The sequence below is a fragment of the Daucus carota genome, chromosome 1 (genome assembly GCF_001625215.2).
Source record: "Daucus carota subsp. sativus chromosome 1, DH1 v3.0, whole genome shotgun sequence".
In the NCBI taxonomy this organism is placed as follows: Eukaryota; Viridiplantae; Streptophyta; class Magnoliopsida; order Apiales; family Apiaceae; genus Daucus; species Daucus carota.
The window spans coordinates 28114644-28128674 of NC_030381.2; the positions used below are offsets into that span (position 1 = coordinate 28114644).

At 33.4% G+C, this 14031-nt stretch overlaps 1 protein-coding gene and 1 long non-coding RNA gene across 3 annotated transcripts; one reads left to right on the forward strand and one right to left on the reverse strand.

Moving 5' to 3' along the window:
- Nucleotides 1–1484: 1484 nt before the first annotated feature.
- LOC108204574 (cyclin-dependent kinase F-4-like) lies at nucleotides 1485–6441 on the reverse strand. 2 transcript variants are annotated; one of them, XM_064078827.1, is made up of 9 exons: nucleotides 6126–6441; nucleotides 5758–5810; nucleotides 5040–5148; nucleotides 3293–3920; nucleotides 2420–2989; nucleotides 2194–2308; nucleotides 2036–2109; nucleotides 1864–1920; nucleotides 1485–1716 (listed from the first exon to the last, which is right to left on the reverse strand). In XM_064078827.1, the coding sequence occupies exons 5-8, from the start codon at nucleotides 2471–2473 to the stop codon at nucleotides 1888–1890; spliced, it is 276 nt and encodes a 91-aa protein (XP_063934897.1). In that variant the 5' UTR covers nucleotides 2474–2989; nucleotides 3293–3920; nucleotides 5040–5148; nucleotides 5758–5810; nucleotides 6126–6441; the 3' UTR covers nucleotides 1485–1716; nucleotides 1864–1887. The 2 variants fall into 2 exon arrangements, with proteins under 2 accessions (XP_063934897.1, XP_063934896.1); XM_064078826.1 differs by having other exon boundaries at nucleotides 1864–1923; nucleotides 6126–6438.
- A 3898-nt stretch (nucleotides 6442–10339) lies between these two features.
- LOC108205462 (uncharacterized) lies at nucleotides 10340–13262 on the forward strand. Its single transcript, XR_001803983.2, has 3 exons — nucleotides 10340–10796; nucleotides 12008–12298; nucleotides 12955–13262. It is a non-coding gene; the product is annotated as an uncharacterized LOC108205462 (long non-coding RNA).
- Nucleotides 13263–14031: the final 769 nt, after the last annotated feature.

Here is a 14031-nt window from a genome sequence, read left to right on the forward strand (position 1 = left end):
AAAATCTGTTTTTTTTTATATTAAACTTTTGATTTGTACACTTAAAGTAACTTTATGTGAGTTGACCGCATAATAAACATTATTATTTTTAGTTGATTTTTTTTATGAATTAAAATTTTGATTATATACTTTTATTCAGAAAAACAAAATTTTAAAAATAATATTTTTAACTATCCGATCAAAGCACTTAAAATGTGTGCCAAAAAGTCATCATATATTAAAAAACAGAGGGAGTAGTAAGTGAGATTTTTTAGTTAAATTAAATTTATTTTTTGACTTTTTCCAAATTTTGACCGGTTGATCTTAAAAATTGAAAATATACATTTTAAAGTAGAATAACTTTAAATACTAGTATTATATTTTTCATAATTTTTCAAATTTTTTATATATATAAATTTCGGTTAAGTTTTGGTCAATTTGACTATAAAAAGTGGCAAATAAATTAATCAGAAATTAATTAGAAAATTTGAATAATAAATTAATTATTGAAAATATATTTATCTAAATATCATTATCATGTTATATACAAAAAAAAAAATATCACTTTCAAATTCTAATTTTAGGCTGTTTTTGATTTGAAACTACTCTTAAGATAATATCTTTTTTAACTACTTTTAAACTATACTATATTGCATAAATTACTACACTTATACTCTATAATTTTAGGCTGTTTTTGATTTGATTTTAGCCAGGATCTGCGCCTCTTAGTTCTTGTATATACGTAAACTGACGTAGGAGAGTTGATTAAAGTTGAGGTTTCTAAGAGCTGGAAAACCAACTAATCAAGGCTAATATGTTAGAGTAAAAATGAGCTCCAATCGGTACCAGGAAACAAAACCATGAATTGTGAGGGGAAAAAACTCCCATGTAAGAAGCTGCAAACATGTCCAACAATATAAAATGAGAAAGCATGAAAGACACAAATAAACACATGAATATCTTTGTAAAGTGTTCTGAATGGACAGAATGCGAACAAAAATATAACAATCAATTCAGAGATCTAATTGACAATATATATAAACATTAAAATAACCTGATTACCTCTTAAAATGGTTAAGAGCATAGAGCGTGCTGCTCCTAATTTCAAACCTCTGCTTCCTATTTTCAAAGCCTTCTCTGACGTCGAGAATAGCAGAGACACGGGTAAAAAAGATTCTCTGTTATTTGACTAATTAGTTCCATGATAGTGTGGCAATAAAAGTCATAAATAAGTCTAAACAAAGGATGTATACTAATTTAAAAGTCATACAATTGGTGATATAATTTTTCATGCCTTTTTTAACACCAAAGACCATCAAAAGGGCATATCGTGAGCTCAAACTGCTTGCAACAGCAACCAATCTTGGTAGCATATATATTTTTGGCTTAGATATACTGAGAATTCACAAAAGAGAATGAATATGAGATTTATATGAAGTGCCAAACATTTGCAAAGTTCAATACTGTCGAACACTGAGCACTGTCAGGGCATTCTACATGTGTCAGACCGCATAAAGTATGGCTAGATGAAAGAAAATATACACAACTCAAATATTACAACAATTTCGCAAGTATGCAACACCAAAAAAAAGTACAACAGATAAATAATTACGGAAGATACTGACCAAACATGTAGTAACTAACAAGTCAGCATCAAAAAAATCACGGGAGATGGAATAGTTATATAAAATTCTTCACAGCAGGATTTCTCAGAGTCTTGTCATACTTGGTTGTATCCTGGAAACAGAAAAAACACTCAGCATAGGGTTCGTACAAATTCACAGCAGGAGGGAAGGGGAGAGCTGAGAGCGGGAGCAAGAGAGAGGGTAAGAGCGGGAGCGAGGGAGCGGGGGAGGGAGGGAGGGAGGGGGGGGGGAGTCTAACCAGGAGGAGTCCTTGCAACTGCAGCTATTGGAGGATCGGAGGAACATAATAGCAACTCTGCTGAAATACAGAAAAGAACACTCTTATAAACAGAGATCTGAATGACAATGCAAAGATCATAATATGAATGAAGATTTGCATCTTCCTGCAATGCTCAGAAATAATGCTTTACCTGGAAGAAAGGATGCTGAAGAACTTCCAAGGCAGTTGGCCTCTTGCAAGGATCCCACGACAGGAACAAAGCAACTGTCAATATTAGGTAAATTCAAGAAAAAGATTAAGCCAATAAAATCAAGCTTTCATAAAGGGCTTGTTCTTCAGAAACCCCACCAGAATTTTGTGCAGTCGGAGTATATGGTTCTGAACCGTACTCTCCATTAAGATTGAGGTGTCTCATTAGTTTGAAAAGCCTCTGCTTCTCCTCAGCAGATTGTGCTCCATAACCCTAGAAAAGGAATAATAAAACACCAAATTGATCATAAGCTAATAATTCCATAAATTTATAGCATTTGGCAACACTTAATTTCTTATCAAAACAAATTATATTAACTCGTACCTTGGTGCAACAAAAATTAACAATTCGAACAATCAAACTGACAAAGAATAACATTAACGACTGTTATTGCCAAACAAAATCTTATACTAAACCAATAAAATGTAAAATGCATATGATATACATATATTAAAAATTCCAATTCCTATATCATGTTTGATCAGGAAACAAAAACATAAACATTGCACATATGTTGAAATGATTAGCACTGAACAAAAAGCGTAAAAGGTAAATTCAATTTTTCGGATAACAATTCAATTCAGAATTCAGATGTATCTGCATGAGCATATTGCGATGATCATTTGCAGCGGAAGTAGCCAAGGGTGAGGCCAGATGCTGCAACCAGGCATAATGAAGCCACCGTGCCATGACTGCATCACCAGCATCAGTAGCAGAACCCGCACTGCGCAGCGATCCACCAGTAGTCCTAGGCTAATCATACATAGCAGTTGCCGCAGTATTACTCTGCTGCATCTGATCACGCATGTGGCGCTGTGATCAACGTTGAGGAGCCAATTTTCATAATTTTACTCGATCACGAAAATTTTCAAATTCCAAGAGCTTGGATCACCGCTTCAAAAACACCACACACAACACATTCAATAACATTTCCAGCACAATAATCCAAACAAACACGTGTGTCTGTAATCACTAACAATTTATCCAACTGAACCAAAAGCAACACGAGAACAGAGTTGACCCACGCAATCATCCAGTTCATATTTATCAATTTCACAATTACAACAAACTGAAGCGCTAACCATTCTAATTACCAAATGTCACAACAGTATTGCATTTCAACAGAAGCACGATTAATATAACCAAATAAATAATTACATAAAAGCAAATTAGATAATTAACAGAAAGAGAGACTACCAGATGGCGAAGAGACTGTGTGAAACTCAGAATACTGTGTGAAACTGGGAATCTGAGGATCGATCAGAACTGGAAGCTTTGAAATGGAAAGCAAAAGGTCTTTTAACTGTACCAAAATTTTATTTTTTTTGACGGATAACTGTAACAATTAATAAGCTAGAAAAATAAAGGAACAATAATTAATTTAAAAATATTTTAATTTTAATTTTAAATCACCAAGAAGAGCCTGAAAATCAGAAAAATAAGATGGAGAGATATGAAAGATGACACATCATCCTCTTGAAATCCTCCTTTATATAGATATATATAGATATAGATAGATATATAGATATAGATTGATTTTTGTTTCTACTGCATAAGATTGACTATTATACTACAAAGAAAAGGTGCGAGTATAAATGTTTCCCATGTCAAGCTCTGTTCTTGTACTTGTTCTTGTTAGTTGACATCAACAGCACCGAAAAATCGGCTGCAGACTGATGCGTGCTCAGTGAAAGAACAAATTGAGACCGAGTAATTGCAAAAGGTTTCGCATTTTGATCCCTCTGCAAGGGTCCAGATTTTGTTCTCTGCTACCGTATAATCACATGTGCAGGTAATATTTTCAATGTGCACTGTCCATCTTCACCTGGAGATCACAATTAATACAGAGGCTTTTACAATCTCAACATATATTCTTGAGCAATTGCTCTCTGAGCTAGACAACGAAATATAGAACTAGAGCAATATACAGGTGTAGAATTCAAACTTTAGGAAAGGCTACATGATTACAAGTCCTTGATTGATATTAAAATTATGGCAATAGTTCGGACACAGCAGTTACAGTTCTCAGCTAGCCAACATTCCCCGTTGGACATATATATGTTAAAGTTACTTCTATAACAGGAACAACACAAAAAGTTGCGGGATAATACATTGTAAAAAATAAACCAGACACAAATATGACAAGTTGACAGCGATAATAAAGAAGAGGCACGAAGAATAGAAAACAGATGGCAGATGGCAGAGTTTCATAAACAAGAAACACATCAGTCCAATATTTCATATAAAAAGAAATTGCATGTAAATTAAAAACATAGTTACATTCCCCTAAACTATAAACATAAATGTTGCATGTGTTCTAAAGCAATTGGGTTTAGATTGTTTGGCGAGGAGTTGATACCAGATAGAACTCGGAGTTTCAGTAGAGTTTTGGTTCCTTAGGAGCAATGTAAACGACGGTGCTGTCAGTCATCAATGTAGGGATTTGTTAACACAGAGTTATTAATTGCAAAGTGATGCCGCTGTCAGTCATCAATATAGCTTTGTAGAATATCACAGAAACGAAATTAGGTGCTCTCCACACTCTGTATGAGTGTGAAACATAATATCATATTGCAAACGCAACAGCTCAGATAATTTAAGAAAGAATTGGCAGAATAACTCTGCTATCAGAATTTGGTTGATCACAAATTTACAAGTAATACAAGGCAACCAAACATCAACCAAAGTTTAAAACGAAACTTTAAAACGAAAGAAGATTGGAGAAACTTTAAAACGAAAGAAGATTTGAAGACAATAGTATTCATAGTTTAAACATCAACCAACAAACACAAATTTCAAAAGCCTTCCATAACAGGGGAAATATCATGTCCATCTTATAATAAATATTGTAGATTTGACATAAATGTATGGATCATGCAAAAATATAAGCTTGACACCTCTGTCATGCAATCTCAACACTGACGAACTTAGCAGACTGAAATACCTTTTTACAGAGGAACGGCGACCCATTCTCTTTTCTTAGAAGAACATACAATTTCATCTCTATAGGGAACTAGAACCCACTCTCTTTCTAAAGTGACATATAATTTCTGCTGCAGATAAGACAAATCAATAATAATTATATAAATTGGAAAATGAACTTGATCCAAATAATGATAATAAGTAAGAAGATTTTACTTTATTAGTGAGATGTATAAGCAGGCATAAGAACATTCATAGATTCAAGGCTTACTTCACCCCCAAGCCTTAATTACTACTCCCTCCGTCCCGAAAAGATTGAGCTGCTTTGACTTTCACGGAGATTAAGAAAAAGGTAGTAAAAAGGTTGAAAAGTTGGTAAAGTGGTGGGACCCATCAAAATTTTAATAATAGATTTGAGATAGTGGAGGAAAGTAGTGGGTGTAATAGTGTTTATATTATTATAGAATAGAGATAGTGGAAGAAAGTAGTGGGTGTAATAGTGAAAAGTAGTGTTCAAAAATAGTAAGTTTAATAGGTTCATTCTTTTTGGGACGTCCCAAAAAGGAATAAGTGTCAATTAAAATGGGACGGAGGGAGTAAGATGTAAAATGCAGATGTAGTTTAAATCATAATTGTCATCTGGAAAAGAAATATTTCTCCACCATATCAAATTGAAGTGAACATATTATTAAAGAGCTAGGAAACATGAAAGAGATAAAAAGGAAAGTAAGCCTTTTTACCATAATAGTAGAGATCAAAGCTATTTCTCTACCATATCCCTGTCCAAGCTTCACTAAATTCCAAATAGTTGACAATTTAGAGTTAAATTTCATGGATAAATATCATACCATATGAATCTGATGAACAGATGAAAACTCTTCAAATTATATTTAACATGTAGATTTGTTTTGGTAGTTCACTTAAGAATACCATTACAAATAAAATATGGTTTTCTCAAAGTTAAAAGCACCTCCTTTTGAATGAGAAGACTTTTGATCAAAAGAAGTATATAATGGTTCTAAAACTGATATAACATAGCCGTTATATAGCACTTGCAAGAGATATAACAGAACGAAGGACATCCCACTGAAAATGAAGTATATCATACCTCAATTTTCTGTAGAAATAGTGTTAGTGGTGTTCCAATGGATAAAATGATTACTACCTAAAAACTGATCAAAGCCTGAGAGGAACTGAGGATGAGCACTGGGAAAGAGAATTCTGCCGGTCCACCAACGATTAAAAGTGATGGTTCAGTGTGTTGTGTCCGGAAGTTGTTTCTCCACTAGAGCTAAGAAAGATTTCATTAGTTTACTGATCCTTTTCGCCTAAAGCATTGACTCCTAATTAATGGGTGAAACTCAATTATGTATAAAAGTAAAGAAAAAAATTGCCTTATCCCCATTCTCTATCGACAAAATAGGGATGGGTAGCTTTATATCTTATCTATCATAGGTGTAGGAGATTTTCACGAGTGGCTCATAGATAAGCTGATGAATCAATTCAAGCACCACTCCACAACCAACATCCTTTTGACTACCAGCATCTACATCATCCCAACATTGATTACTTTGAAGTAGGCCAACATTGATCGCTTATAATAACTAACAGGGTAGGAGAATGATCCATCTATACAAAAGGCCAAATGTTTCCTACGAATTAAGGTTACAAAGGACTGTCATAACGGTGCAGCCTCAAGCAATCATGATCATCTATCTAATCATCAAAATTTGTTGGCTGAAGACATTATTGTTGTGTTGCTTTAAACAATTTAAACATTTTTCCTCTAAAAGGTTTTAAGATGTTTGGTACCTTGGCTACATCTGACTTTAGAACTCAGATTATTCATATTTGCATCTTTAAACTGTTGATTAGCATTTGTCAGATTCTTGAAGAAGAGTTTTCTCCATGAAACTGGTCAACCTGTAGGCAGCCATAAATCAAGTATCAAATGGAAATCAACTGGAAAGAGTGCAACACATATGCAAATAAAAGCAATCTCTTGCAAAAAATTCAAAAACAATATAACTTTGGCAGAACACACAAAACAATTCAACAAAATGCTATATTATTATATATTTGCAGCTCAGAAATATATTTGCTATAACAACATACCTGTTGCTCAAGATCTGTTCTGCCTGCTCTCTTCTTCTGGATTGCCTAGGAGACTATGCTGGAGTCCATCCTATGAATATGTATCTCATTCTCATGATTTTACTTATACAAACACAAACACAAACTATACCTTTAATTCAAGATCTAATAAATTAACAAATGGTTGATCAGATCAAACAACCAAAATTTACAATGTCATTAGTAAGCAAGTATTCGGGGCTTTTAAAAACTTTTAGTTCATAAATACACCTAAGTTATGTACAACAAAAATTGAAAACATGCAATTATAGTTCATTTGCCTTTTTATAGAGATTAAATAGTTCTGCATACATGAGTTCATCAGACTATATAAAATGATTAATAAAGACAATTTAGAATTTTTACATCAAAGTGAATATGCCACAAAAGGGAACAAATATATAGTTACAACTAAGGAATCATACTACTTTACTACTTATATATCCGGCTCTTGCCAACACTCGATGACTTGTGACTCTTCTGGCTTCTTGTAGTTGTTTTCTTTCCCTTGCCCTTGTGGTTAAAACCCGCAATGCTTGCATTGATCTCAGCAACATGGATAGCATGATCTTCTGCTTGAAAAGTGAAGCTATACAAACCTACTATGTTCCCGTCCGAATCTAAAAATGGCGCCCCAGTACCACCAAATCTACCGCAACCATGCACATTCTTAGCTTGAATTAACCTCACCGAATCATCCAACATGCTAAAGTCATCGATAATTTTATTCTTCTTTGCTTCTAGATTAGCAATTCTTTCGAATTTGGACATCTTATGCATATTCAAAGCACGATATATGCTAATACAGGTCTTTTCTACACAGGATATATTCCCCACTTTGTATGCGAAGGTTTGTCCCCCGGGATGACCAATAAAATGAATCTCGGAACCCCTGCTCAACTCGTCTCCTCCACAGTATAGTTGAGCACAAACAAACCCGTCTTCAGGTTTGTTTAAAATATCTAACAATGCAACATCTCTTGCCGGATCATGATGCAGAACTTGAGCAGCATATGTCGTCTTATCATAACAAGCAATGCGTAAATCCCTTTTCCCCGCGCCAACATGAGCAGCTGTCAACACCAAATGCTTTGAACCAACTTCTAAAAACACTCCACCGCCCTTGAGTTCATCAAACTCATCATAAATACAAACAATGCTCCTGCACATTCTCTCGTAAAGCTCACCTCGTTCTTCTACACTTAGTATTTTGCTTGCCATTTTATTTCTGAAACATGAATATCATACAGTATCAAAAACAATATTCACTAACAACATTTTGGACTCCCTTTCTTTTTTGGCAGGGGTACTTAAGAGCAACTCCAACCACGTTCTCTATATTGGTTATCTAAAATAGTTTATAATAATTTATAGAGAATGAGTTTGGCTAGTGGCAGAAGCCATATACAGATTTGTAAAAATTTTACAGAATGGGGAGCAGTGTTGGAATGGCCCAATACATAAGGGGTGAGTGCCCTGGGAGTTGCCTTATGTATCCATTTTACAAATGCAAAACTAGGAGGGGAAAAAGCCTACATTGTCAAACTGCACTAGATCAGCTGAGCTGAAAATTTTCACGTACATTGTGCACAAAATTGATAGAATCTCTTCCATTTATATCAGTTAAGTGAAGTTTGTGTGCGATTAATATTAAAACGGCTGAGTATGCAAGAAAAGTGTACCTGAGTAGTTGTCGGAAATGGGGGAACGAAGCTGTCGGCACCTGGGATGAAGCTGATTAAACTAGGGCTATACACAGCAACTTGTTTACTTCCCTCTTCCCTTTCCCATTTTAAATGCTAAATATGATGGTTAATGTCTTTTTCCAATTTATTAAAAATTGATATATTTATCTACCTTTCATTGTTTATATACAAAAATCATAGATAAATATATAAATTGAAATTTTATATTCATAGTCTAATTTATAATCTAATTTTTAACGTTATTATATTCATTTTTATATGAAAAATAAGAGATCATGTATTGAAATTTGATTAATTATTATAAAAAATTAATCATATTTAAAAAAAATTACAATATTTATTTATATATTATAAATGGGTAATAGAAATAAATTATCATTTATTTATATGTAGTAATTTATAGATGATAAAAAACATAACCAAAATGTTTTATTACAAAGTATACCTATGTTTATTTATTATAAAATAGTATAGATTATATTTGATCAACAGAAAACTAAAAGGTTTCAAAAATAAATTTTGTTTTTTAAATAAAAATACAGTTTGAGGAAATAAATATACTCAACTCTCCTCGTGACAAGAACATTGAGTCATTGAACAAATAATAGACAAGTGCGAATATGACTTGAATCTCTAAAGTTTTGCTATTTCACATGTCGTTCAAATTAAACATGTGTTATTTTGAGCTTTCACTCTCACAATTACCTTATTTTAAGATAACATGAATTTATGTAACAAAATAGTTGTTAATATGAATTTTAAATAAACTTAATAATCTGTAATGCTACATCTATGGAAGCACTAAAACATCATTAATAAATAATAACCAACTAATCGAATACTCCTATACTCTTAAGGCAACGATAGTGGTGTAATAGAATTCTGTAGTTGTGGGTGTGACCTTAAATTTATTTAATTCTCTAAGTTCTGAATAATTTTATAAAATTGCAAGCACTTTAGCCGGTGGCGCAACCAGAAATTAGACTTGCGGGCTCAAACAATATTATTCACGGGTCATTCGAGTACGAAGTACGAGATCGGGTACATAAAACGCTAGCTCTTATGAATCGGGTACGATGACCCGCGAATTTGGTTCGCGGTTCGATATCTTGATCCCTTTAAGTGATTTTTCACGGAATAATATATAGCAAACTCGAACGTGATCCCTAGTGATCCAGGTCGAAGAGGAATCGTGTTCCAGAACATTTCCAATTGAACACTTTTTATCTAGAATGCAGGAGTATTTCTTAAGATTATACAAGCTGCTTGAAGATTATCTATGCACATTTTAATATATCAAAAGAGTAATGTAATTATGTGCAAAGTTTTTTAAAATCAAGTAAGTAACCATCACAATTCTTAAAAAGAATGTGAAATCACTACTAGAAAAACTGTAATAGACATCACCCTTTTAACATCGCTCCCTGATGCAACCGATGTTAAAAGATTTTATGACATCACGTTTTATAATAACGATGTCTTTGTGGTGTTCAAACATCACTTTCTGGGTCAATCGATGTCTTAACTACATTTTAAAAAAAAAATATGCGCGTCCCCAATTGTTTCCCACCGGTTACCAAATAATTCCCCCGCCTTTCGAAATTTTTCCCAACCTTCAAATCTTTTCGGCAGAAATAAAAAACAACAAAAACAAAAATCCTAACAAACAAATATAAACACACCCACAGAACTCTCTCCCTTCGACTTTCTCAAACTCAAACTCACGTCCATCTCTCTCAACTCTCTCAAACAGTATGAACCCTAATTCCTCTCTACACTCCACAACTCGGTCTCTCCGCAGCTTTCAATCTCTACAAGCTCAGCCTCATCTCTCCAAACCTCAGTCTCTCTTCAACGAAGCTTATCAAAATCAAAACTACCCTCTCGCTCCCAAGGTTAAAGCTGCTATCTCGGTGTACAAAGGTCGAAAGCTCAGTTATGTAAGCTGCTCAGTCTCTCTCTACAAATTTCATCTACATTAATTTTTTATAGATTTTAATTTAGGGTTTCAATTTGGGGGTTCAGATTTGGGGGGTTTTATTTGGAAGGCGTTGAGTCTGTTTAAGAGGATGCAAGATGGTAATGTTGAGATGGATAAGGTTACATTACTTCCTGCTTAATACGAGACCTCACAAACTTGGATTGGGTTCAAATTTGGATTTTATGATTTTGATGGTGAAATTTGGGTTATGATTTTATAGTTAAAATCCAAAAGATTGAATTTTTTTTAGTCCTAACTTCCAAATTAGTTGCTGTGTATTGGTTTTTTCTTGTGGAAAGGCAAGAATTTTCTGGAGTTTTGGCTTATGACCAGGAACTATAATGTGAAACTCGAAGAGGGACACCAGGCTCGAACCTTCTATGCTTGTACCAAGAGTATATGGTGGTATCTGTAAGGCTAGAATGTTAAGGATTACAAGAGTGTGAATTAATGATATTGAACATCATTACAGAAATATATTTTGTTAATGAAAATATTAAAAGATTAGGAAGCAATTCTTCGTGAGTATCGGGTATATGCAGTGACTTAATTATTTAATGCATTACTACTAGGCACTAGCAATGTCCATTTTACAAATTACAATGCTCAGTAATTGTCAATAAAAGATCAGATAATAAACTTAAGTCCAGGAGTAGTATCGTGTTTAATATGTGGATATGAAAATTGTTAGTCTCGAACCAAATGCTTGATTTTAATTTTTAAAGTGTGATTACCTCTGTTGGGTTAAATCCCTTTAGTTGCATAAATATATCCAACTTGTTTCTTTTTTTAAAGAGCATATTAATAAGAGGCCACAAATTCTATTTATCAATGATGTTTTCTGTGCATGTGTGGTCTTGTATTAAGCAATTAGTAAACTGCGGATATGTGAGGATTGTCACTTATTTATGTGTGGTCCAATTATAGGTCGGGCGATTCTCTCGGGTATGTACCTTGGCCTCATTTTCCTATAAGGCCCTGGAGATGCTGCATCTTGTTATGATAACTATGAGATATTACTCTGTTATATGTTTAGATGTTCAATCCAGTGTATCAGAATATATATAGTTATATACTTCACAACTTCAAATAACATTTAACTATGAGATATGGCTTTGTTATATGTTTATCATGTCATAATGACACTGTGCAATTTGTTTAATATTGTAGATATATTATGGGTTGAGGCTGATGACACTAGCGATCATATCGTTCCATTTCCTCGTGGATGTGAAGAACTACCTGCAGATGTGCCGAAGATCTTACTAAGAAGCCAAAAAATAAAGAGATTGCCAATGGGAAAATGTCAAAGCAGAAGAAGCATGTTTTATTCGAGTGAGTTAGACGGGGTTAAACAAGAGATATCTTTCGAATGTTATAATAATAAATTTCTTTCAGCTGCCGGAGACAGTGTAGACTCATGGAACAAATCCTTGGCCAAGGCTTCCAAGAATTCGAGGGGTACTATAGCTTGCTATTTTTTTCTACCTGCTCTGCTGTTCTTATTGAATTGTGGCTATGACAATAATACATAATTTTTATATATGTATGGGTTTCTTAGAACAAAATAAAGTAGCACCCCCAAGTAGCTTAAACAGAAGTTAAACTATAAATGCAGACTTCTTGACTAATTAAAAAGATGCCTGCAACATATTATATTATGAGAAGCTTGTGATTAACTTGTTATAATAGTTCATATCTAACTTTCTTGTCTATTGACTAGTTCAAAGGTAGTAGTGGAGCTTTTGTATATTTTTTATTTATTTTATGGCCAGGTAAAACAGGAACTTTTTTGTAATTTTTGGACCTTGGGAAAGGAGACTTTACAAAATTATAGCAGTTTATTGTTTAGCTAGGCATTAGGCATTAGATAGTGAAGGGCGTCTTGTGACGGTAGAGTTTGATTCTTTATATCTGCTATGTAGTTATGTTCCAAATTCAGGAGATGGTCTAAGAAGATTGGTGAGAGGCATGGAAATATTAGTGACCAATTAATCTTGTATTATGTGTTCAGTGACAATTTACATATCATTTAATTTTTCTCTCAAATGTGCATGTGAACATTGGCAGATTTTGCCTAGTTGAGGGGCTGATGACAATTGTCAATTCAATCACAGGTGAAGCTGTTTACTTGTACTCTATCTATTAGTTCAGTCAAATCATAAACTTCAGCACGGCGGTGGAGAAGCATCTGAAGCTGATTTTTTTGAGGTTTACAACGTGGTTCTGTATCTTGGCATAGTTGGCATAATTGTGTATGTTTTGATTTCATGTTGTCGGATATTTTGGCTAGTGTACAATTAGAATTAGAAAAGATGGATGAATATTTCTTGTAATTGATGTTTGGATTAGATGAAAATGTTGTACTTTTTGATGTTTGGATATTGGTTGGCTGGATATGTATATAATTGATATTATGCAGTAATTTGGATCTGGTAGCTTCTTGGTTTGGCAAAAAACTATGTCTAAACTGCATATTACACATCATATACTCTAAATATATTGATGTCTATACCTATATTTTACATCAGATAAAACGCCATAAAATGATGTCTAGTATATCTTTAACATCACCTAATAAGAAACTAGAAGACGTCTAAAAGTCCTTTCAACATCACTACATTGAAAAAAAATGATGTGAAACTAGCTTATTGGCATAGACTATATAATATGAGATGATGTCTTATGGGTTTTTAACATCATAAATTTTATCAGAGATGATGTCTGAATTTGGTTTACACATCGACTTTAGATTAAAAACTGATGTCTATGATGTTTCAGACATCGATTATTTATTTAAATTTGATGTCTATTGTGTTTAAGACATCGCCTTTTAGCCGATGTCTAATATGGGTACTATAGACATCACCGACAAAGACATCGCCTAAAAAAAACCAGGACATCGGTTTTTAGGCGATGTCTAATGCAAAATTTCTAGTAGTGAATTATGTTCATAAAACCGCGGAACCCCAATATTATGTTTATCAAACAGCGATTCATCAAATTATATACCACTCAATTGTTCAAAGTTCAAACTTTAATTCTTGAGAAATCTGGAACCCTCAATTAACAATTTTCTTATACAAAATCACAGCAAATACGAAAAGATTAAAAAATAACAATTTATCCAGGAAGCAATCAAAATATCATAATTTGAAATTTGGAAAGCAAATCTCTCTCTATGATATTTATAA